At 40.8% G+C, this 27,061-nt stretch overlaps 1 protein-coding gene across 4 annotated transcripts in view; it reads right to left on the reverse strand.

The window, feature by feature from the left end:
• Window positions 1–14,713: 14,713 nt before the first annotated feature.
• Window positions 14,714–27,061, reverse strand: part of PCNX1 (pecanex 1) — a 186,515-nt gene continuing 174,167 nt past the window's right edge. For 3 of the 4 annotated variants that reach the window (XM_040226167.1, XM_040226166.1, XM_040226165.1), the window contains 6 exons: window positions 26,047–26,277; window positions 24,900–25,174; window positions 23,440–23,645; window positions 20,477–20,919; window positions 19,925–20,065; window positions 14,714–19,746 (listed from right to left, as the gene is read on the reverse strand). In XM_040226167.1, the coding sequence (XP_040082101.1) occupies window positions 19,606–19,746; window positions 19,925–20,065; window positions 20,477–20,919; window positions 23,440–23,645; window positions 24,900–25,174; window positions 26,047–26,277 (1,437 nt within the window). In that variant the 3' untranslated portion in view covers window positions 14,714–19,605. The remainder of the gene's footprint in view (window positions 19,747–19,924; window positions 20,066–20,476; window positions 20,920–23,439; window positions 23,646–24,899; window positions 25,175–26,046; window positions 26,278–27,061) is intronic. The other variant, XM_040226168.1, reaches the window with a different exon arrangement.

Raw genomic sequence — 27,061 nt, forward strand, 5'->3', positions numbered from 1 at the left:
ACGTTACCACACACGCACACATTACCACACACGCACACGTTACCACATGCACACGTCACCACACACACACACGTCACCACAAACACACACGTTACCACACATGCACACGTCACCACACACGCACACATTACCACACATGACACGTTACCACACATGACACGTTACCACACACGTACACGGTACCACATGACACGTTACCACACGACACATTACCACACACGCACACGTCACCACACACGCACATGTCACCACACATGCACACGTCACCACACGCACACGTTACCACACACGCACATGTCACCACACAACACGTTACCACACATGACACGTTACCACACATGACATGTTACCACACACGCACGCGTTACCACATGCACACGTTACCACACACGCACACGTTACCACACATGACATGTCACCACACACACACACGTCATCACGGGCAAAAGAGCTGGCTCAGCCTGGTGCTCTGTGATGACCTAGAGGGGTGGGATGGGGAGGGAGGTTCAAGAGGGAGGGGGTATAGGCATACTTATAGCTGGATTCACATTATTGTATGGCAGAAATCAGCACAACATTGTAAAGCGATTATCCTCCAGTTTAAAATAAAAATAATTAAAGATTGCAGGTCAGGGAGACAAATGGGGATCATGTAAATAAAATACAAATAAAGTCCTAGTGAAGGTCTGACTTAGAGTGGGCCCACTAGGTTCTGAGACCTGCCTAGAGCTTTCCCCTTGTCCCTGAATGTATAATCAGAGTGGACAGAGTTGGCAGTCAGGGAAACAAACTAGTCAACCACACTGGGAGAGGCCAGCTAGAAACCCATGAAACTCCCCCCGATCTATCCCTCCACCCAAGACACAACTGACCTGTGGGGATGAGAAGAGATATAAAAGAGAGGGTAGTGGCTCTCACATTCCCATCGGAGTCACTAGTCAAGTCCCTACAAAGCACAGACAAATGCAAACACTTGGAATATGGTCACTCTGGCACATGTATTCTTATCCACCGCTATTGCAGACGAATGCCAGAAGTAGTATGCATTCACAGCAGGTGGGTAACACTGTACACTGTCTTAAAGATTGTCTGAAGGAAGCTGTCTGTGTAGACATGCTGCCGAAAATCACTCTGGTCTGCATCAATGACAATATGTCAGTCAGACTGGATGAGCAAGAAGGAGCAAGTGTGATAGGAGATAAAGCCTATAAAAATTCAGGAACCTGCTGGAACACCCCCTTTGACATAAAGAACTCATTTCTCCCATCACTAAACAAGACTCAAAATGCCCATAGATCAATGTGGATTCTAAAGTCCAATTGTGGGAATACTGCTCCGTGAACCAAACTTGGCTTCAAGTCACATGGAAAGCTTTGAGTGGGCCCAAAGCACAATGACTCCACAGCCAGGCCAGGACGTGATGTAAGCAGCCTTACCACTTGGTCCACACAACTTGGTAGATCTTATGATATTCAAAGTACCTGTGATGGGACAAGATGCTGTATAGGTTTATGGTAGACCTGATTGGAGAGGCACAATGTAGACACATAGGGTTCTGGAATAAGGCCATGGCGCTTGTACCAGCTCCTGGTTTGCTGCCGGCCTTGGTAGAGACTGTTTGGCCATGTGACTTGTCAGACATAAGTCTGAGTAGGTCCAGCAGCAACCCATTTGAAGATGGAAGTGGTACACAGGGCTTTGGACCGGAGCAGGGAGAGAGGGCACGGGTGGGCTTCATGAGCAGGTGGTCCAGACTCCCTGCCACGCCGTTCACTACTGCTGCATGAGTGCCTTTCCCTCAGTTCAGACCTACGGCCAGTGGTGTGGGAACGTGTCCCTTTTAACAGACTTACAAAAGGAAAAAGCCAAGTTTGGTTCACGGATGAGTCCATTTTGTAGGTAGATGCAAGCCAAAAGCGGACTGTTGCTGCAAGAGCCGCATTCAGGTGGCCCTTTAACAGGGATGAAGAAAACTCACTGCAAGGCAAAAATTAGGCTATCCAATCCTCTACTTTGTGCAGAAATAGAATAAGTCCAAAGCCAGAAAAAAAAATCATGAATTGATGGGAGCAGCAAACGGCTTGACTGATCGGTCAGAAATTTAAGAGAAAGATAAAAGTGGTTAGGGACAAGCACGAGGGCACAAGGGTATTCTATGAGAAAGGGCAGGAGCATAAAGGCCTTTAACAGTGTCAACAGCCACCAGAGCGCCTCCACTGTGGATGAGGCACTCAACCAACAAGTGGCACAAGTGATCTGGCCAGCTGGTATCGACCACCTTCTTCATTAGTCACTCCTGAGCTGGCAAAGAACTGACGCTGAAGCTGAAACTCCAATACTTTGGCCACCTGATGCAGAGAACTGACTCATTGGAAAAGACCCTGATGCTGGGAAAGATTGAGGGCAGGAGGAGAAGGGGACGACAGAGGATGAGATGGTTGGATGGCAGCGCTGACTCAGTGGACATGAGTTTGAGTAAACTCTGGGAGTTGGCCATGGACAGGGAAGCCTGGCAGGCTGCAGTCCATGGGGTCACAAAGAGTTGGACATGACTGAGCGACCGAACTGAACTGAGCTGAGCTGAGCTGGCAAGATGTGTGCATGAAACGAGCAGCCATGTTGGCAGCAATGGCAGCTCAGCTCAGTCCAGTCGCTGTCGTGTCCAGCTCTTTGCGACCCCATGAACCGCAGCACGCCAGGCCTCCCTGTCCATCACCAACTCCTGGAGTCCACCCAAACCCATGTCCATTGAGTCAGTGATGCCATCCAACCATCTCATCCTGTCGTCCCCTTCTCCTCCTGCCCTCAATCTTTCCCAGCATCAGGGTCTTTTCACAATGAGATTCTACACACCAAGGATGATCTAGCTACTGACGTTGCCAAATGTTTAATCTGAGTGCTATGCAGATCACTGCTGTACATTGTGTATTGACTCAATACCCACCCCCTCAAAGAGAACCAGCATCCACCTGGCGGCAAGTTGTCTACACTGGACGCCTTTACTCTAAATGAGGCAGTTATTACTATTTACCTTGACCAGCACTGACATGTTATGGGCATTGATTTTGCCTCTCCTGCTTGCAGGGCATCAGCACGATGGTTGTATGAGTGTTTGCAGAGTGTCAGAGTCACATGGCACTGAATAGGACCATGAGGTTTTATGCCAAAGAGAGCGAAACAGTGGGCACATGGCCACAGAGTCCACTGGCCCTGTCATCTACTGGAGAAGATGCTGGTCTGATAGAACAACTGAGTGACCTTTTAAAAGTGCAGCTGAGGTGCCAGCTTGGAAATGACATCCTGTGAGGATGGGGAACCACCCTTTAGGATGCAGGGTATATCCTAAATTCATGACCATTCTAGTGACCCCAGTTGGTGGAATACACCAGACTTGGAACCAACAAATAGAAATGGGAATGGCCCTGCTAACCATCTTTACTGATGACCCACCTGGAGAATTTGTGCTTCCTCCTCCCACAACTTTAGGCTCAGTGGATCTAAAGTACCTGGTTTCCGAAGGTGGAAATCGTCCATCAGAGGATTCAGCAAGAATCCCATTCAGTTTTAAGCTATGGCTATCACCCAGTCACTCTGGGTCCTTTGTGCTAAGAAGTCAATGAGCAAGAAATCACTATCATGTTCTTTCCTTGGTGGAAAGGAAATCAGGAGAGGCAGGGCTCCTCCCGCATGCAATGGGAGCTGAAAAGACACACCTGGCACCCAGGTGATGCACTGGAGTCTCTTGGTAATCCCTTACCAAATTTACATGAAAAATGGTCAGTCAGGTACAGCAGTCACTGCTGGAGAAGAGCATGGTGACCGAGACTCAGGGCTCTCAAGAATGAGGGAGTCGGGGTTATCCTTAGACTAGACTAGCAGAGGTGCTGGTCAGGAGGGTGGTAGAGGAGGGAGACACGTGGATAGGAGCAGGCCAAGCACTGAGGTGGGCACTGTGGTGCTTGCCCGAATTCCACTTCAGGATGGAGATAATGACTCCCCCCACTGTCAGGAGTTTTGCCACCCCAAGACGTATCCTCCTTACATCTCAGAAGGGCCACCCCAGCTCCAGGTCTTCCCATGGATTTTAACTAAGGCCTTGGTTGTAATTACATCAACAGTTCATCAAGCCAGCTTCTGGTCCCCTCACCTGTACTGTTCCTGAAGAGCACTCTCAATAAACTCCCTATGCAAAGACACCAGGCTTGGGTCTGCTTCCACAAAAGCTACTCCACAGTCAACACTGCCTCCAAGACTGAATCACTGAGGATTTCCTCAGGGATTCCCTTGCAATTTGAATGTCCTGGACAACTCTCCCCGGATTTCCTCAGGGATTCCCTTGCAATTTGAATGTCCTGGACAACTCTCCCCGCTCGCCAGGAATTTTCCCCAATCTTCCCTCCATCATGCCGCTTATTATGTGTATTATCTCAGGCCAATTACTGAAAATAAGGTAAAGAAAACATGAACATCAATGGAAAACTGCATCATCCATAGCACTTTCGCTGTCTTACCAGGTTTTGACTTTGTGAGTTAGCTTATAACTTTATAAAATGTAGGTCTTATTTGATAATAAGATATGTAGATACTGTCCAGTCTAGTGGAGGTTCAATGAACTCCTTCTCAAAACAACAACAAAAGGTCTCTGGTTTTTTTTTTTTTTTTTTTTTAATATTTATTTATTTTGGCTGTACCAGGTCTTAGTTGCAGCATGGAAACTTAGTTTCAGCATGTGGGATCTAGTTCCCTGAGCAGGGAACGAACCTGGGTCCCCTGAATTGGGAGCACAGAGTCTTAGCCGCTGGACCATCAGGGAAGTCCCAAGGTCTCTGTTTTACAATTCAACATTCCTTTACTCCTTTATTTGTGCCCTTTTTAAAACATTTTAAATTTGAATGTGTTACAACATGCAGTTAGTTCTCCAGATTAATGCATCAGATAAAGTTTTGAATGTGTACGTTTTTATATCTGAGGACCATGATTTAATCTTTTCCTGAAAACTATCTTTTAACCCTCAATTTCCACATTTACAAGATGATAACACTCGGCGGATTTCTTGTGAATTTATCTGGCACGCAATGGGGGCTCACATGCTTACTTCAATAAACACTTTTCAAAGAAAGTCATTACAGCTTTATGTAGAGTCCTTTTGCTGAAATCTGCAATGGAAATATAATTTACTTTCCAGAATCTTTAGTTTGGCAAGAGTATGCCAATATTCCAGCTCTTTGCCACAGACATGTCAGCATCGTTTTAATTTTTCACTATTAGATTGTGTCTAATCAGTTTGTGTCATTTATCTTCCACATTCTTGGAACACTGACTATCCAAGATCACCTTACAACTGTCCCTTTCAAGCTAAACAGAGTCTGAACTTCAATTTTTTAAAAAATTAGATTTTGCTTTTAATCTCTTAAAACATGTTTGCTCCTAGTCTAAAAGTCATGAGGCAGACAATTTTCCCTTCCCCAAATTAATGGTGTATTTGGAGAAGATAACTATTCTTAGTTGAAAATGTAATGAAGTAGGAGGTGTAGTAAATTTATGTCTTCTGAACTTTAAGGTAAAGGGACTTGCCCATGTTCGAACTAGTAAACTTCACACCAGTGGGTAAGACTAGTTCTCTACAATCAAAGCAGGAAGGGCAAAGTGTTGAGTAATCCACTGAGTATGAGAAAGCTGGGACCTGGCACAGTCGTGTTAACACACCTGAATGAAGCAAGAATGTGACAACAGAAGAAATGTGGTCTGCTTGGAGCCTAGAAAAAGGAAGTCAAAGACCAAAATTTGACAGTGTTTACTGCAGAGTGAAGACACTAAAACTGATGGACATAAACATTCCATCGTTAGAAAAGTAGAAAAAAATATACAGTGTGCTGTCCCAAGCCAGGAAAAAAACGATGTCCAGAATTACACAGGTCCTTGTGCTCTATGTCCATAAGCTAACTTCTGATGACCGAACCTTCTGATGCGAGGCTGAGGATGCCCCCGTCTCTAGAACTATAAATCAATACATTGGCATTTTCATCAACATATTGGCCTTCTACTACTTTTATTATCATTAGCTGCTTTCTGAGGTTATTTCAGATTCTGAGAAAAAAATCAAGTTCCTAAAAAACTTACGTCCTGACAATATCAACTCCTAACAAACTCCAAACCCACGCATATTTGAATAGGCAATCTGCCTCTCTTCAGAGTCTCTCTCCACATTAATTCTAGCTCACAAGGCATCTTACACTTTTATCTAAAACATACTCTGTGCAGCTTTAGCTATAAAGTGATGCTCATGAAAACTTCATTATGAAAAAAATGCACCCTAAATTTGACTTTATTCTTCATGCTCTGCAGAAGTACAAGAGCTGAGGATGTTCCATTTTTTAGGCCCAATTATGCTTGCTGTGTTGGCCACGGGCAGATGAGTCAACGCTTGCCTAATTCCTGGAGACACCAGAGCTTTCCCTGCTTCAGTACTTACCAATTTTTTTTTTGGCCCTCTCACCCATGGCCTACATAACCTATAGGTTTTCTTTCTGACCTGCATTCCCAGAGGGTGACCTAATACAGGTTGAGAAAGAGATGTTAACTAGAACATGTCAGAACTTGTGGCATTGGATACCTTTTTAGTTTTCCGAAAGCGAAAGATATTATCCAAGTGAAGTATTTTCTGCCTCCTGTCCTCCCGCCCCATATTTGCAAAAAAAAAAAAAGAAAAAAGTTTAAGGTCTTAGAAAATGAGTCATAAGCCTCTGGACTGGATGGTTTTCAGTTGATAAACCACTTTATTTATCAACACTCATCTCACTTGGCTCAGAAGAGATTAACCTTTAAGAAATTACCACTTAACACATTTTAGTGAAGCACTGAAACAAAAATATTAACAATTATCTGAAAAGGCTATTCAAATACTCCTCTTTCAGCTACATATATGTAAGAAGTCAGATTTTCTTCATATACTTCAACCAAAATAATGCAATACAACACACTGTACGTAGAAGCACATCAATTTTTAAAATTTGAAAGCACCATTTTAAATGTGTTAACATGAGTTTATTAATTCATTTAGAAATAATATCCTTAGTATTTGCTGCTTTAAGTTCTAATGTAATAAGTATCAATAAGTATTTTTTACAGAAAGAAAAGTTCTTTGGTGGGGGGCAGGGGGATTCAATTTTTTTTTAAATGTCATAATATTCCAAAACCCCCTTCGTGGATCACAGCCTTGTTGTGGTGAAGGGGCTTGAGTAACTCAATGAAGCTGTAAGCCATGCAGTGTAGGGCCACCCAAGACAGACGGGTCAGTGGAGAGTTCTGAAAATGGGTGATTCACTGGAAGAGGAAATGGCAAACCACCTCAGTATTCTTGCTATGAAAAACCCATGAACAGTATGAAAAGGCAAAAAGATATGACACAGGAAGATGAGCCCCTCGGGTCAGAAGGTGCCCAATATGCTACCGGGGAAGAGTGGAGAGAGTCTTTGGACTGCAAGGAGATCAAACCAGTCAATCCTAAAGGAAATCAGTCCTGAATATTCATTGGAAGGACTGGAGCTGAAGCTGAAGCTCCAATACTTTGGTCACCTGATGTAAAGAGCTGACTCATTAGAAAAGACCCTGATGCTGAGAAAGACTGAAGGTGGGAGGAGAAGGGGACAGCAGAGGATGAGATGGTTGGATGGCATCACTGACTCAATGGACATGAGTTTGAATAGGCTCCAGGAGATGGTGGAGGACAAGGAAGCTTGGCATGCTGCAGTCCCTGGGGTCAAAAAGAGTTGGACATGACTGAGCAACTGAACAACAATCAGAAAGAATGAAGTGGCTGGGCCAAAGCGGAAATAACACTCAGCTGTGAATGTGTCTGCTGGTGAAAGTAAAGTCCAATGGTATAAAGAACAATATTGCCTAGGAATCTGGACTGTTAGGTCCATGAATCAAGGTAAATTGCAAGTGGTCAAGCAGGAGATGGTAAGAGTGGACATCAACATCTTATGAATCAGGAAACTAAAATGGACAGGAATGGGTGCATTTAATTTACATGACCATTATATCTACTACTGTGGGCAAGAATCCCTTAGAAGGAATGGAGTAGCCCTCATAGTCAATGAGAGTCTGAAACGCAGTACTTGGGTGCAATCTTAAATGACAGAATGATCTCAGTTTATTTCCAAGTCAAACCATTCAACATCTCAGTAATCCAAGTGTATGCCCAACCACTGATGTCAAAGAAACTGAACTTGAATGGTTCTATGAAAACCTACAAGACCTTCTAGAACTAACATCAGATGTCTTTTTCAACATTGGGGGCTGGAATGCAAAAGTAGGAAGTCAAGAGATAGCTGGAGTAACAGGAAAGTTTGGCCTTGGGAGTACAAAATGAAGCAGGGCAAAATCTAACAGCATTTTGTCAAGAGAACACACTGGTCATAGCAAACACCCTCTTCCAGCAACACAAGAGATTACACTTGGACATCACCAGATGGTCAGTACTGAAATCAGACTGATTATATTCTTTGCAGCTGAGGATGGAGAAGCTCCATACAGTCAGCAAAAATAAGACATGGAGTTGACTGTGGCTCAGATCATCAGCTCCTTACTGCAAAATTCAGGCTTAAATTGAAGAAAGTAGTGAAAACCACTAGGCCATTCAGGTATAACCTATATCAAATCTCTTATGATTATACAGTGGTAGTGATGAATAGATTCAAGGGATTAGATCTGGTAGACAGAATGCCTGAAAAACTATGGATGGAGGTTTGTAACACTGTACAAGAGTCAGTGACCAAAACCATCCTGAAGAAAAAGAAATGCAAAAAGGCAAAGTGGTTGTCTAAGGAGGCTTTATACATAATGCAGGAAAGAAGAGAAGCAAAAAAGCAAGGAAGGAAAAGATACATCCAAATGAATGCTGAGTTCCAGAGAACAGCAAGGAGAGATAAGAAGGCCTTCTTAGATGAACAGTGCAAAGAAGCTGAGGAAACAATAGAATGGGAAAAACTAGAGTTCTCTCCAAGAAAATTGGATATATCAAGGGAACATTTCATGCAATAAAGCTAGTGGGAGTGATGTAATTCCAGCAGAGCTATTTAAAATCCTAAAAAATGATGCAATTAAAGTGTTACACTCCATATGCCAACAAATTTGGAAAACACAGCAGTGGCCATGGGACTGGAAAAGGTCAATCTTCATCCCAATTTCCAACAAAGGCAGTACTAAAGAATGTTCAAACCACAGGACAACTGCACTCATCTCCTGTGCTAGTTATGTTCAAAATCCTCCTCCAAGCTAGGCTTCAGAATTATGTGAACTGAAAACTTCCAGATGTTCAGGCTGGGTTTAGAAAAGGCAGAGGAAGCAGAAATCAAATTGCCGACATTCTCTGGATCATCGAGAAAGCGAGAGAACTCCAGAAAAACATATACCTCTGTTTCATTGACTACGCTAAAGACTTTGACTATGTGGATCATAACAACTTAAAGAAAACTCTTAAAAGAAATGGGAATACCAGACCATCTTACCTGCCTCCTGAGAAACCGGTATGCGGGTCAAGAAGCAACAGTTAGAACCCTGTATGGAAAAACTGACCCATTTAGGATTGAGAAGAGTACAACAAGGCTGTTTATTGTCACCTTGTTTATTTAACTTATATGCAGAGTACATCATACGAAATGCTGGGCTGGAATCAAGACGGCTGGGAGAAATATCAACAACCTTAGATATGGAAGAAAGTGAAGAGGAATCTTGTTGAGGGTGGAGGAGGAGGAGAGTGAAAAAGCCGGCTTAAAACTCAGATCATGGCATCTGGTCGCAAAACTTCATGGCAAAGGGGAAAAGATGGAAGCAATGATAGGTTTCCTCTTCTTGGGATCTAAAATCACTGTGGATGGTTGACTACAGTCATGAAATTTGAAGATGACTGCTTCTTGGAAGGAAAGCTATGACAAACCTGGACAGTGTGTTAAAAAGCAAAGACATCACTTTGCCAACGAAGGTCCGTATGTTCAAGGCTAGGGTCTTTCCAGGAGTCATGTATGAATGTGAGAGCTGGACAATAAAGAAGGCAGAACTTGAAGAATTGATGCTTTCTGACTGTGATGCTGGAGAAGACTCTTGAGAGTCCCTTGGACAGCAAGGAGATCAAACCAGTCTTAAAGGAAATCAACCCTGAGTACTCTTCCAAGAACTGATGCTGAAGCTGAAGCTCCAATACTTTGGCCAGCTCATGTGAAGAGTTGACTCACTGGAAAAGACCCTGATGCTGGAAAATACTGAAGGCAGGAGAAGAGGGTGACAGAGGTTGAGATGACTGCGTGGCATCACTGATTCAAAGGACATGAACTTGGGCAAACTCTGGGAGATGGTGAGGGACAAGGAAGCCCGCATGCCACAGTCCACGGGATCAGGAAGAGTCCGACACGACCTGGTAACTGAAGAACAAATTTCATGCGAGGGTGAGCAGGATAAATGACAGAAACAGTGAGGATCTAAAAGAGCAGGTTAAAAAGAGGTGGTAAGGATACACAGAAGAACTATGCAAAAAAGGTCTTAATGACCCAGATAACTATGATGGTGTGGTCACTCACCTAGAGCCAGACATCCTGGAGTGTGAAGTCAAGTGTGTCTTAGGAAGCATTACTACAAACAAGGATAGGAGAGGTGAGGCAATTCCAGCTGAGCTATTTAAAATCCTAAAAGATGCTGTTGTTACAGTGCTGCACTCAACATGTCAGCAAATTTGGGAAACTCAGCAGTGGCCACAGGACTGGAAAAGGTGAGTTTTCATTCCAACCCCAAAGAAGGGTATTACCAAAGAATATACAAACTGCTACACAAATGCAGCCATTTCACATGCTAGTAAGTTTATGCTCAAAATCCTTCAAGCTAGGCTTCAACAATATGTGAACTGAGAACTTCTAGATGTATGAGCTAACATCCACTGGATCATAGAAAAAGCAAGGGAATTCCAAACAAAACATCTATTCCTGCTTCACTGACTATGCTGAAGCCTTTAACTGTGTAGATCACAACAAACTAGAAAATTCTTAAAAGAGATGGGAATACCAGACCACCTTACCTGTCTCCTGAGAAAGCTGTATGCAGGTCAAGAAGCAACAGTTAGAACCTTACGTGAAACAAATGACTGGTTCGAAATTGGGAAAGGAATATGACAAGGCTATATATTGTCATCTTGTTTATTTAACTTATAGGCAGAGTATATCATGCAAAATGCTGGGCTAAATGAATCACAAACTGGAATCAAGATTGCCAGGAGAAATAACAACAACCTTATATATGCAGATGATATCACTCTTATGGCAAAAAGTGAGAAACTAAAAAGCCTCAGATGAGGGTGAAAGAGCAAAGTGAAAACTGGCTTAAAACTCAACATTCAAAAAACTAAGATGATGGGATCCAGTCCCAAACTGGAAAAAAAAGGTGGGGGGGGGGACCTGAATAGTCCTTTAGAAACTGAATCTATCACTAAAAACTTTCTCTAAAGATCATTCTATGCCTAGGTGTTTACCATTTTTTCCCCAGCAAGGAAGGAAATAATTTACATGGAGAAAAGCAGAAGCATGATGAGATGAAAGGAAATCCGAGGAAAACAGAGCAAACATTTGGACTAATCCACCTCAGTTCCTGCTGACTTTTTAATCCTACATCTGCTACAGAGGCATCCTAAAAGAAACACTTTTATTTCATAGGTGGCCTGAATCTGATTCTTGAAAACAATACTCAAGTTCTGAAAAGCTATGTACAGACCTGTTGCAGACTCTCTGGCCAACTCCTCTGCACACACTGTATAGCAGCTGTGCTGTCAGTAGAGTCGAGTCTGGGTTCTGGACTCTCTGATTTGCCTGAGCCAGTCATGGTGACTGTTCTTGTCAGTGACTGGTTCAGAAAATCAGGACACAGGGGCAGGTCAAGAACCTTGCATAGATCAAATCTTACATTCTTACATTAATGAGATGCAAGGAGACACATGCTAAGGCTTGGGAGATCTTCCCACTTAAGGGAGGTAATGGGAAGTATTTTTTTCTGAATGATAATATGTATGGAATGAGGTCCAGAAACACACTTAGTTCCAGTCGGAAAAGAAAGCCAGCATACATATGAAGGCAGAGTTGAGAAAATTACAGATATACAGAGATGGAGCAACATGAATTAACCAATCCTAAAAGCCCAGATTACCCTTCATTTTCTAGTAAGCCAATTTCCTGTTTCAGGAACTTTGAATTGGGTTGTTTTCTTTCTTGCTATGTAGGCTTCTTAAGGAAATATTTTAGAACTATTTAGTTTCATAATGTAATTGTACAAAAGGAGTCACCCCTACATCTACAACTAAGACCAATCTGCACTGTGTCTAAAGAAGGTACACCTCACATAAGCCATTTGTGCTCCACTGTTGAGTTCCCACTAGGACATACTAACTGTTACACAACGGTGTTACTAACTGGTACACAACTGAGCAGTGGTGGGGGAATATGTGAGAGCAAACCCATTAACAGTATTAAAAGCACAGAGGCACTGCTTGGTATCTGATTAAATTGAGTGCTGTCCTGGGATGGCAACTATCTGATAAAAACAAGTCAGGATGCTTGTGCTTCAGGATGGCACTAACCTGGAGTATCCTTACAGGGGTCCAGTTATTGTGTATTCATACAGCGTCCTTGGCAGCAAAAAGGAACCCTGGACTAAAAGATGACCTTTCCCTTTCAGCACAGGTTGAAAGGGAAGTGAAGTCGCTCAGTCGTGTCCGACTCTTTGCGACCCCATGGACTGTAGCCTACCAGGGTTCTCCGTCCATGGGATTCTCCAGGCAAGAATACTGGAGTGGGTTATCATTTCCTTCTCCAGGGGATCTCCCTGACCCAGGGTCTCCTGCATTGGAGGCAGACGCTTTAACCTCTGAGCCACCAGGGAAACCCTTCAGCACAGGTTACTGGGCACTGAAACTGAATGGTTTCTTAAAAAGGCTTTCAGGCAAGACAGATTCATCTCATTCAGTTCAGTCGCTCAGTCGTGTCCGATTCCTTGCGACCCCATGGACTGCAGCACTCCAGGCCTCCCTGTCCATCACCAACTCCTGGAGTTTACCCAAACTCATGTCCATTGAGTCGGTGATGCCATCCAACCATCTCATCCTCTGTTGTCCCCTTCTCCTCCTGCCCTCAATCGTTCCCAGCATCAGGGTCTTTTCCAATGAGTCAGCTCTTCCCATCAGGTGGCCAAAGTACTAGAGTTTCAGCTTCAACATCAGTCCTTCCAATGAACACTCAGGACTGATCTCCTTTAGGATGGACTGGTTGGATCTCTTTGTAGTCCAAGGGACTCTCAAGAGTCTTCTCCAACACCACAGTTCAAAAGCATCAATTCTTTGGTGCTCAGATTTCTTTATAGCCCAACTCTCACATCCATACATGACCACTGGAAAAACCATAGCCTTGACTAGACGGACCTTTGTTGACAAAGTAATGTCTCTGCTTTTTAATATACTGTCTAGGTTGGTCATAACTTTCCTTCCAAGGAGTAAGCATCTTTTAATTTCATGGCTGCAGTCACCATCTGCAGTGATTTTGGAGCCCCCCCAAAATAGTCACCCACTTGCTATTAATAGATGTCCTGAGAAAATTACAGAGCAACCTAGGGATTCTCTTGTAGAAAAAATTACAGTTTTCTAAGTATGAAGTTCAAGAATATTTAGTTTTAATACATGTGAATGGGAGAAGAGGGGAATCAAACAAATGTTTTGCATAGTAAGTGCTGAGTGAATACCCTAAAAGCCATCATTTGGTCATGTCGCTACTTCACAAGGTGCTTTTTTCCTTCTCCAGAGAAAAATGCACCTACTTGGTGAGACTCATTGGCTACAGGCCAGCAAAACATATTTGAATTCTTTAGGAAAAAAAAAAAACCAACAAAACCATAAGTAAGCTGCACTTTAAGAGGTTAACAATGAAGAGGTTTAGGGGACCCAGATTTCAGGTCAACCCCCCTTTGAAACTCTGGGTCTAAGATTCGTGTAGATTACACACACAGAAAATTCCTTTCTTTGAAGATGTGTTTCATTTAACTAGCATGCTTCCTGCCATTAGATAAAAATACTGTCCTAAGACTAACTGCCATTACATCTCCAGGTGAGTCACTGTGATCCTGGGCAGAAAGAGAGCAAACTGTTTGGGGCTCTGATACCAAAGGACATCACCTGCACCCTGCCAGTTTGGGCTGTTACTTCAAGAGACTCACTAAAGGTTCAATGAGTGACTCTGTCAAGAGTGTATCTATTATCATTGTAAGTCAGCTTGCACTTTCTTTAAGTATTATACATAGAGTCAGTACACACCCTTATTTAGCATTTGCCAGGTTTTGATGACCGTAATCTGCATGGTCATTTTCTGTACTGTAATCTAGATTAGCACAGTGGATATGCACACATTTTCATCCCTCATCCTACATGTTCCATCTAGTATCACTAACAAGACACATTCAGATAAGTTCATAAAATGTAAACTACAACCTTTCTGCCAAGTGTGAAAAGATATCCTTTTATTATGAAACAGATAAATTTCTATTATAGGCTGAAGCCCATGTCAGCAAGCCTAAGCCATCTGTTTAAAATTATTATCTTCAGAACCAAGTACATGTTTTAAAAATATGCTAGGCAGAGCTTAATATGGTAAACTCTTAATTTTCTTAATTTGACAAAAATGGACAGAAGGCAAAATGAAAAAAAATTTATTTCCTCAGTGTTTTATCCACTGTCAATACTGTATCTTTGATGCAATATATTTGCAAAGAAAAAACAATCTCAGCTTTTAGTTTCCATTTTAAACAACTACAGTATTTACAAGCTATTCACAATAACAAACACTCAAGACACACGCGCACACACACGCTCACATACACACAGGAGTACATATCTCTGGTTTATACTGAATGCTGGTAGAGGCAATGAATACTTCCAGAGCCCATGATCAGAAAAGGGAAACCCATTCTCCTTCCTCCCACCTACTTTCCTGGAATCATTTTCATATTCTTCCTTCCATTTCCTCATGCAGAGCTCATTGCCAGACTTGTATAATGTTAAGGTAATCATTTTTTACAATTTATTTTTAGTTAAATTATAGTAAGCTTTAAAAAAAAAAGCATAAGCAGACACGATTTCCCCATTTCTATTATTTTGGTTGTAGAATCAAGCTTCATATATAAAAATCTTGTTATACTACAATTATACTAAACCCAAGAGTCATCTGGAGCAGCCATCTCATTTTTCCACTACTTCTCTGCTTTAAATTTCAAGGCATCGTCCCATTCTGTGCAAATAACCTGCAGGAATTCATCCTCATCACAATCTTAGGTGACCTTCCTGCTCCACTGATTCATAAATTCTCAGGTACAGAGCTGAGGCAGAGGAAAAAAAGGTGTAACTCTATATAATAGGTGTGTCTTAGAACAGAGCGGTCAGGTAACCTTGTGAGGACAATCAGCTCTGGTGCCCCAAAGAATGTTATGCTGCTTCCATAAAACAGTACATGAGGAACTTCAGCTCACAAATAAAACTTATTTTTTCTAATTCAGAAAGAACACGTGGCTGATAGGCAATAGAGACAAATTCTTATCACACGTGATTCTTGACAAGCTGACTTGGGTGAGGTGATTCAAAGCAGAAAATACACCTCTGTTTCAAGCAAAATTAATACTTCAACTCACATACCTATCAGATCTACTTGTATAATAATGAACTTCTTTCCAATCACAGTTCTCACCTAAATAAAAAAGGCCTAGGTATATATCAACCAGATTTTTTTTTTTAAATAAGAGAAGTGAAGAAAAGAGAGGCTAGTTTTTTAATACCTTATTAAAAAAACTATACATATCCAACATAATAATAATGTTTATGCTGCACAAATACATCATAATGTCTAATTTTCCTCTTTTTCCAGATTAATAAAAACTCAACTTCCAAGTAAGACCAAAACAAAGTTCAAAGTCATGGGATCCAACTATCATCTTCTTTAATGACACTGTTCTCTTCATTTATTTTGGAATTAAAGGAAAAGCCTCTAGAACAACAATGGATGTTTTACACCTCATCTGAACAAGGTATGCTAACAAAAGTCAAAAATTGACTGGGTCTGTGTCCGAGCAAAGTAATTTTATGTGATTATAATATACTACAGAAAAGAACAAGAAGGAATATTGAGAAATTAAAAAAAAAGGGGGGTGAGGTCTTGTCCATATTCATGAAAAAGTGATGAAAATAAACACAAAAGTAATTCACATTGTGGGCAGCAACTTATAATTTTGTAGCTAGTAAACAAATTCAAATAATTCTCATGCAACACTATTGCTATCTTTTTCTCAAGTCATATATTTACGAAGAAAGATTTTTGCGAGTTAACTTAGATAAAATGGTAATTTTAGCCTCGGGGCAAATCATCAGTTTAAAAGGTTCAGCTCTGGATGAACATGACTCAGTGCAGCAATCGACCAAATGAAGAATTCCTAAGCAGGGGCCCAGGGCTGCTGCTCAGAGGCAAAGCGGAATTCATTAAGGCTAAGCTACCCTTGCTTAAATGTGAGGCTGGTTTTTTACATTTTGATATGAGATGGAAATGTAAACCAACCCAGGAAGAAAAATACATCTTTTTAGTGAGCTGAAGTTAAAGCTTATATTTTCACTGCCTGACATCTGGTACACAGAGTAATTTTCCATATTTCGCTCAAGAGAGAAATCTTGTCTGACTAATTCTATTTCAAGGATTAGTGGAAGTATTCAGATATACTTGAAATATTAAGAAAAATACTTCAAATATAATGGAAGTTAATCTCCCAGTAATGGAAACTCAAAGAAGGCAAAACACTGATGAAGTCTGTTCACTAATTTCCTGAAAGGTAATTAATCTCTTATCATCTTAAAAACACAGAGCCTCACCACCTACACTCTGAAACCCCTTAAATATCAACATATTAATCTAGACTTCTGGAAAAATTATAGTTCTTTAGAAAAAAGTCAACATATAAAATTTTATCAAGTATTGAAAAATGGTGTAAAAAGAGGGCTTACACCAAATTATAAACTGGAAGATTAACCAAAAACTTGAGTTATAAAATGATTTTTACCACTAAATAAGAATAACCAAAAAAAAAAGCTAACCACTGATAACTTACTCCAGAACTCTAAATAAAAATCAAACAAGAAAAAAACCCAGAAAGCTATCAATAAAACTATTTAGAACAATGAAAAAAGTTGAGTTTTAATTACATATCCTTACTTTCAAATTAAGGAACTCTCAAAGTTTTGGCAACTGTGAACTAAAGATGCCAATGAGTGTATACTGGAGTCTTATATATTGCTACCAATGAAAAACGCTATGCAGGGAATCTAAATGAATAGCTCACTATCCTCCAAGGGCGTATGGGACAGGGTTAAGTAAGACATGTATAATCAATTTAATTACTGAAAGTGTGTATATTTCTCTATTATAGTTTAGGTCAAATTATTAAGACATGAATCCTTAATATCAATACTTCCCCAGATGCAATTATTAGAAAAGTATTATGATTTTAAAAAGACTACAAGTTTTAGACTTAAAAAATAAGAACAGGGCTCCTTTTAGGATTCCTAATTAATAACATTACTAAAAGATAACAAAATTCAATTTGTTTTGAGAAACAGGGTACCTTTACATAAAGGTTTAATAAATTATTTGATGAAAAGTTTCTCAACAATAAGTTTTGCAGTGTGTGAAGTCTGGAAACATCAACACGAGGCACACTGGGCTCCTGAATAACCACAAAAATTTTAAACTGGAAAAAGGAAAGAAAAAAAGGTTTTGGAGTGAAAATGCAATCAGATGGTATATATTAGCTGTTTACTTCCTTAGTTTTCATTCCTTCTACTGAAGTCTCATGCTATACTGTAAGATCTACATTAGAATTCCCAAGATCTCCTTCTGTCTCAGAAAGATAACTTCAAACCCACACTGCTCAACAGAGTAGCCACTAAGCACATGTGGCCAGCAAGTACCTGAGATACGGCTAGTTCCACATGCTGTAATTGGAATAGTCTGGATATAACAGATTATATAAAATGTATGACTGAAATTAACTTCACCTGCTTCTTTTTACTTTTCATTCACGGGGGCACAAAGATGGCTGCTCCTAAATGCTCACATGTACAGTCTTCTTTGGAGTGTCACACAAAATGTGAAAAGTTTTCTGAAGGATTTAAAAAGTGCCATATGTTGAAAATGAAATCTAAACTGCAGTTCCCACCTAGACCAACTGTAAATTTGAGTTATATATTTCCCTGAATACATACATTAAAAAAAAAAACAATAAAATTTAAGTTATGAGACAACATATGAGTTAAGTTAATTTCATCACAGATATAAATATTCCAAATTACAGCTACACACTACAAATCACTGGAAATAAAATTCAAGTCACAGAACAAGAAGAGAAGAGGTAAAAGAAAAGGCAAAGTTATTAAAGTGGGATATAACGATAAGAACGGCACCATTTGGATAATTCTGTTTGAAAAAACTTTACTTGATTGACTGAACTGCATGTGAATGACTTCAAGAGCTAAGAACTCTTTAAAAGGCAATCAATCCTTTCTTTAAATTCCTGGACATTTCATCTTCTTTGAAAAGCAAAAAGCATTTTTCTTCCCAGAACTGACCCCAGCAGAACTTGCTCAGGTGGGAGAAGCAGGGTGGCCGGGGTGCTCCTGGTGCTGGAGCCCATCTGAAGTGTGGACACGGAAGCTGGCAGGAGTGTTCACGGGACCAAGTCACTGACTATTGGCTTTGGGAAACACCAGCGATGAAGCCACGTGTATCTTGAGATGGAGTATTCATTTGAAAGGAAACAACTGGTGGACTGGCATGAAGTACAGACTACTAAAGAAGAGTGAGCAGCACTGTTCCTGCTACGTATGTTTATAAGGAAAGGGAAGGGGTTTATCCCAAAGGCAATTTAAATAATGTCATTTTATTTTTATATATAAATAAATGTTCTGAGAAATCTCAGACTTTAGTGCATTGTAAAAAATTAGTGCAGTTTTTTTTCATTAAAGTTTTTAGCGCTCAAGGAATAAGATAAATCTATGTCTGTTTATAGTCTCTTTCACTGTACATTAAACTTTTATACTGCTATGTGTCAAACTGAAGGTTTCTACACTTGTTTTTAAAAATCAAGGTAAATGGATTTCATGTTTTATGACAAAACATGGCAATTATTTTTGGCAAAGAAATTAGAAAAATATGAGATTGTACTTTAGAAATCAAGAATTTGTTGATTTAAAGCATAGGCAATGCATAGGAAAAAACTTTTAAGGATGTATTTTAACAGAACTTTATCCTTCATGCAAAATGTTTTCTCAGCAGCTAACTTAAAAAAATATTTCAGCTTTATTTGGGGATGGAGACAGTGATGGGAGTCAGGGCGAAGGAGAGGTGCTTAACCTAGCCCACTCTATGTTCAAGTCTCTCCTACAGGATCAAAGTGATAACTGCAGGCATCTTCTGCTCTCTCCTCTTTTTTTTCCCCCCCCCAACATCTTGGAATTTTGAGGGAAAAGAAATGAAGTTATAAAACACTGGCTCACACTTCAGCCCCAAGTTCTAGTACCCCAGTTTCAATTACAGTCACATATTTATCTTCAATCTGGACCAGAAGTACTGTCTTGTCGATGTGGGATCTAGTACCTGGATCTCTGCTGCAAGGCACCCATCGGTGAATCACCTGATGATTTAGAACAAAACAAGCAGTTAGTGGCAGAGACCTTGAATACACTCACAGACTCTACCCTTACGATTAGAGGCAGTAATTCAGTTTGATAATTAAGCATAAGTACATAAATCAGCTAAAAACATGCATACAGGCTCCAAAAAGTCAGGGCACCAGCTTCAGAAGAACTTACATGGCCTTCCATGCCCTCCTGAGGACTCCAGTCCTTCCAGCTGTTCCTCCCAGCTTTTAACCGAATTCCCTCATCAGGCCACTGCAGCTCTTTCCTTTTTGACAGGTTGATCCCATCCAGAATTTGACCAGGATCCACAATCTACATTGTAAATAAATATGAATCATTTCCAATTCATTATTTCCTTGAAGATGAATAATTATGTAATTCCAAACAAAATTTCTTTCACAGCACTCTTTGTATCCACATTCTTCACGGCCTATAATGCGATAAAAAACAACCTCAACAGCCCCGTGAGTCCCTTTTAGCCTCCCCGGAGACCTTACTGCCATGGCCACGTAACCATGGCTGAAGAGGGAACAAATATCACCAGTGGAAAACTGCTTGCTTTCAGTTTTTACATTGGCAGAGACTTTTTTGCAACATTCACAAATGTTCTTCCTTCAGACTAAGTAGTCTAAGGTGTGTTTTCACAGGAGTCCTTCACTCAAAACACAAGAAATCAAAACCGGGAAGGAGAAACGGTGGAAGAAGAGTGCTGGGCTTACTTACTTGGACTCTGTAAATCACCTCCCCCTTTTTGGCATGGGAGTTATTGGCAGGGCTTGAGGTGCTGCCGGGCTGCACGTCAGCGGCACAGCTCTGGCCGCCGTCTGTCCCGAGAAAGCCCACGAGGGTGTGATGCTTGCAGGCGGGGATGCTTTGGCTGGAGCTGCTGGAGGAAGGCAAGCCATGCGGCACACAGGCTGGGCCGCTCTGACTGGAGGGTTCCATCTGGTTCACCATAGAGAGGCGGGACTGGATGGATGACGGCAGGTTGCGAAGCGATATCTGGCTGGTGGAGGAGCGCCGACAAGGCACAAATCCCGTGGTGGACATCCGGAGAGATGAGTGTCGGCTGCTGTAGCAGTAAGAGGACTGGCTGGCTACGGAGGCCCGGGCGGGGGACTGCCGGACCAGGCCAGACTGCACGGAGTGAGAGCTGTGGCTAGTGCCTGGGGAGGGAGAGACAGCAGCAGTGCTCACTCTGAGTGGAATGACGCAAGCACAGTCGCTTCTTTTGTAGTTTCTAGGACTTTCTCCCTTAAGCCTCTCACCATAAATTAGCTGGTCAATTTACTGAATTTAACATTTATACCTGAAAATTTTAAAGCTGTCGAAAAGAAATAAATATCTGAGATACTTTTTCTCATGTGGTTCATATAATTTTCATTTGGTGAAGCTTTTTAAAATCCAAATTCTGGGCCATATGAAAAACACAATTAGGTAATCTACAGGAAATAGCGGGATTTAGGGTTGAGATAAATCCTAAAATTTCTTTCACTCAAATATTTCAGAATAACACGAGTACCTCTTTAATACATCAGAGATGAAACAGTTCATGGAAATGAGACAGTGAGAAATATTTATTAAGGATCTATTATGTGGCAAGCTCTGTAACTACTATTTCTCAAAGTTGAGTATTAATGCCCTTTCAAACTACTGTAATGACAAGTTACACTACCTACAGAAGAACAGAGAGGCATCATTGCCGTATGCCTGTGTATTAGGGATCACTGCTGAATATGATCAATGATACTGAATAGCAGGTTCTTCTGTGTCCTTTATTCTAATGGCTTGACAGAATTCTTCAGATTTGTGAAGAGTGATGTGAAGATTATTAGAAAATAATTATTGATTATACTGAAAAATAATCACATGTGCTTTTTATGTGAAAATTAAAAAGAGCTAATCAATGTTAAGAGAAGAAGGTACATTTAAAGTAGCACACTGCCAGTTTGAGGTTTTCACTCAGAAGGTAAAGAAGAACAAACGAAATGTTGATCACACACCTATTTAGAGTCTTAACAATTTCAGTGCCATTACCTTTTTTCTAATTGAAGTAAGTGGTTTAAAGTTTAATCTGATCCATGTTCAACAGTGGGGAAAAGGACAATGCTGATAACCAACCAGCCATCTGGGAATGGATGAAACCTGGCTTGCATACCAGGTAAGATTATGGCTCTCATGTAAAAGGCAAATTAGTAAAAGAATACCTTCCTTTGGGATAAGGAAAATTTTCTTAAATAGGATACAGAAAGTGTTAATCATAAAGGAAAAGATTAGTAAATTGCTCTATACAAAAATTAAGAACCTCTCATTAAAAAAAGACAAGCCCACTCTTCACAGGAAGAGAAGAGAGAACCAAGATACAGAATGGGAAGAGCTATCTTTGGTACAGAAAACTGACAAAAAGCTCAATCCAGAATATACAAATATAAATAGGAAGAAGACATGGACTTTCCTAGTGGTCCAGTGCTTAAGAATCCTCCTACCAGTGCAGGGGACAAGGGTTTGGTCAAGGAAGATCCCACATGCCCTGGAACAACTAAGCCCTTGAGTCACAACTCCGGAGCCCATGCACCCTAGAGCTCTGCTCTGCAACAAGAGAAGCCACAGCAATGCAAAGCTGCTGCTTAGTCGCTTCAGTCGTGTCCGACTCTGTGTGACCCCATAAATGGCAGCCCACCAGGCTCCACCATCTCTGGGATTCTCCAGGCAAGAACACTGGAGTGGGTTGCCATTTCCTTCTCCAATGCATGAAAGAGAAAAGTGAAAGGGAAGTCGCTCTGTCGTGTCCGACTCTTAGCGACCCCATGGACTGTAGCCCACCAGGCTCCTCCGTCCATGGATTTTCCAGGCAAGAGGACTGGAGTGGGGTGCCACTGCCTTCTCCGGGTGCACTGCAAACTGGAGAGCAGCTACCACTTGCCACAACTAGAGAAAGCTCACACGGAGCAACGAAGATCCAGCGCAGAAAAAGATACATTCATTTTTAAAAAAAATCTTAAAGATAAATAAGAAAAAAATAACCAAATAGAAAAAAAGGGCAAGAGACTTAATATGACTCCAAAAGAAGAGATGATAAACTCAAAAGTTTCCAACCACAGGTATTACAGCAATGCAAATTAAAACAATGAAACTAAAGACCACCCCCTTCTCCTGTCTCTCTGAGACAGCAGGGAGCAGAGCTGGGAACCTTGATACTCAAAGCTGGACATTCCTATGTACGACTGGTCAGAGTACCAACTGGTTTAAAAAAGAAAGTCTAGAAAGATTTTTGGCATTTTATATCATGAATCGTAAATATCTACATAAACTTTGATTTCATTTCATGTCTCAAGTTTCCAGCCCAAGAAAAGAATAAGAGATTATAATATAAAGATTTATATACAAAGTTATAATACTCAGAAGAAATCAAATCATTGTTCAATAGGAGAGAAGTTACATAAATGATATTAGTTACGTATGATTAGCCTTTAAAAATGGTACTTCCAAAGAAAGGCTATTTTTAAGTATTATATATTTATATACATAAAATGATTAATATAGACAGGTAGGATAACGGTCCACTGGGAATCAAATAACACATTCTGCTTACATATTTCCAAGTAGGTAATGTGTCATCCTCTTTACACACACATACCACACAGCTGAGGGACGGACATCCCACACATAATTTTGGTTCAGATTACCTAGGGCTGGAGGGTGGGATGTGCCAGGCGGATGAAGTCCTGCTCCGGGTGCCTGGCCTGGGTTTCCAGTGCTTCCTTGGGAGGCACTGCTGTGGGGATCGTTGGCAGTTGCCGCACTGTTACTGGCACTGGAGGGGCCGCCTCCAGTATCAGGATCTTCGATATTGCCACCACTGTTACATCCGGCTCCACAACCTTTCCTTAACCTAGGAACAACCAAACACCAGGGTAGGAGGCACTATCCCGAGGTCACTTCAAGATAGGTATTTCTTCCTTTCTCTAGATATTCTAAACATTCAATGCTACTGATGTTCACCTTTCAAAGTCTTCATGGAGCAATCCACTGACTCCATTCTTAACCGACTTCACTTTTATATACTCTATCACCTTTCTTACACCATAATGAAGAACTGTACATAACAACGTGTTCCATTAAGATCTCAGCTGGAAACAGAATTCTTGCCACTGTATACAACCCACGAGAACCTAACTGATTTAAATTAAATCTAATTTATGCTGTAGCAAACTGAAGAGAGCTGCTGTAATAATTTTCTTTTGTTTTAAAGTGTAGAGTTTAAACTGTCTCAGTTTGGCACTGAAAATCCTGCACCCCATCAAACCACTCAGTCCTGAGCAAACAAGGCAATTTCAACACACCTATTTTTTTAAGACAAAACTTCTTTGAACACTATCCTGGTTTGTGTTCTTCCTCCTGTTTGAATAGGGGTTGATGTTAAAATGGTGAAATTTTACTGTAATGCTGGAAGAATTTTAAAGCACCTGTTTTAGAGTTCATTGCTCTAATCCCGTTTTTCTTAAGTTCTGATATTTAAAGATCTGAACAACTCTTGATCTGCAATTTTTCTTTACCACCCATCATATACCACATCATATACCATATGTTCCTATACCACACATCATAATTTACTAGACAAAAGGCAGAGGAAACAATTCATGTGCATACTTGAGGACATTACAGATTTGAGACTCGAGTGCTCCTTGTTCAAACGGCAGCAGTATCTCTGCATTGCGCAAGGAGGAGCTTCAACATGGATAGCATACTCCCCCTACTGCTCAAATGGAACTCAAAAAGAATGAAATCAGCTTGCCCAAGTTTCTTTGCTTTTTCTCTAGTTGGCCCTGTTTGCTGACCCACACATTCTAATAGCAACAATATGCTACAGTAGAGTTTAAAAAAATTAGAGAGAGGGAATTATTCAAGATTCTATTAAATGCTAGAGCAGTGGTTCCTGACCAGAGTTGTGCGTTAGAATTATCTAGGAAGAGTTTAAAGATACGCATGCTCAGCTTCTACTTCCTAGAGCTCAGCTGTAACGAGTTTTTACTGTACCATGCCAGCTGCATTCTTCCTAAAGCTTTCCAGGCGACACTCATGCACAAGGTATAGATTAGGTGGGTCAGGACACACCATTGCTGGAAAAGGCAGCCCCACAGCTCACCTGTGCCAGGTTGACACGACGAAGTTTCTGATACTTCCCAAGCTGATGGGTCCCCCAAGAATTTCTTTAAGCTGCTCATGGCTGTCAGAGTAAGAAGTTGTCAGGGGTGAGACAAAGATAGGGTAGCCAATAGGTTGATCACAGGATGAGTTTATCATGTTTCTCAGCGCCTGCTTGGCATTCTGGATGCTACCTCTCTCTGGGTTACGGTTACGCAGGAAAACAAGCTCCTGCTGCTGCCCTGCCCAAAGGCCTCGGACACACTCCTTATTCACCTGAAAATCAGAACACACAGGAAGTAGGTTAAGGGGCTAAGAATAAAGTTTATATAAATAGAAGGGCAGCAATGGGAGGGATATAAAAGACATTACAATAACCAGCTGTGAAAAGCAGGAAACAAATATAAGTAGGTCACATCTGAATGGGAGTTAACCATTTCCCACCGTCATTAGGTTGTTAAATAATAAGCACCTACAGAGCTCCTCCTTTTGCTGTCTTGTAAAAATACCAAGTAAAATGTAGTCTATTTAGTTTTCTAAATTGGTGAAGCACTGAATGCTGTAACTGAGATAACAGATATTTTTGACAGAAATGAGAGGTAACAAGTATTTAGAGTTGAAAGGATATTTGTGATTTTGTTGGGGCGGGGTTGATTCAATGAAGAAACAAGTAAAACATTTCAAACTATCAAAATAAAATTTCAGAGATTATGCCTCCTACAGTCTTGAGACGTTTAAAAAAACAACAAAACAAACCAACCAAAAAAACAGGTCAGAATGAACCATTTACAGTGAGCTACTGATCACTAGCAAGTACAAGTTATAGTATTATTTTGCAACCTAGGAATCAATCATGTTAGCAATACAGGGCTGACATTTTCAGAAGAGATGTTGCCCAAACAGGCAAAAGACTGCCAAAACAGAAATAAGGAAAGGCTTTAAGGCTTCACGGCACGTGAGGAAACTTCAGAAGACAGAGTACATTACTGACAAAATAAATTATTAAGTGCTTATAAACAAGAACCATCAATGTGGTGTGGTTGTATGCTTTTGTTTTCTGTGAAGGAATTCCATGACTTTCTAAAAGTCTGGATGAGGCTCTCTGAGTCTCACTGTTTTCAGAGGCAGACAAGTGCTCCAAGCCTTACTTTAATGACCCTGAAGCTCAGGTGGCGTCTGTTGAGCATGATGATCTTGTACTCGTTGGTGCCATCGTCCATGACGTGCCGCAGAGCGAGCAGGGAGGGCGAGTTGGCGAGCACTGCACTCCGCCACGCAGGGTCCCCTTCGTGGGCAATGACGAGGTTCTTCTCGTGAGATACAATGGCTTCATAGAGCACAGTGGGGTCATCGTATTCATCTGGAGAAGTGAAATGGTCCTATAGACAGAAATAAAGATAGACCTGTATTTCTAGGAAAATTAGAGAATGACTTCCAAGACAATGAAAGCCTCTGTAAAACTAAATTAGTTACTAAATTATAAGTCTTAAAAACTGGCTTATGTATTTCATTATCAGCATGTGTTAGTATTAGCAGAGGTAAATGATTGATTCTTAAATTTATCCAGATTAGGAATTAGCTCATTACTGCTCTACTACTTCTGCAAATTCCTCAATTCAACACTACCTGTCCTCTAAGTTTTATTAGCTAAACCATTTCCAATTTATATATATTTTGTTTACCTCATTCAATTTGGTTTGCATATCTTCATTTTTTTTCCTGTTAAAGGATTATCTCAACGTTTAACGCTACATAAAAGGTCTCTAAACTATGTTTCTTTTTAACTAGGTGCTTTTCACTTAAAGTCTCATCTCTAGGATGATAACAATATACAATTTTTATCCTGCCTCTCTTCTAGTTAAGATAAGGCTCAAAACTATGAGCTTGGAGGACAAATTAAGGGTCCCAAGTCCTAGAGAAACTAGGTCTTCTTGACCTTAGCAACTACTCATTTACTTGGTAAGTTGTTATTTAATATCTACCACATGCAAGACTGTGTGGCAGATAGCCTGGATGAAACAACGGAGTATATGGAATGTATCAACATTTCCCATTCAGAAACCCCCAAACTAACAGGGGATACAGGATATAAACCCCAATAATCATAGCACAATTTGGAATTTCTGAAATGGTATGTTATTAAGGAAACACAAATACTATATT

Source organism: Oryx dammah, unplaced genomic scaffold, assembly GCF_014754425.2.
Source record: "Oryx dammah isolate SB20612 unplaced genomic scaffold, SCBI_Odam_1.1 HiC_scaffold_26, whole genome shotgun sequence".
Lineage (NCBI taxonomy): Eukaryota > Metazoa > Chordata > Mammalia > Artiodactyla > Bovidae > Oryx > Oryx dammah.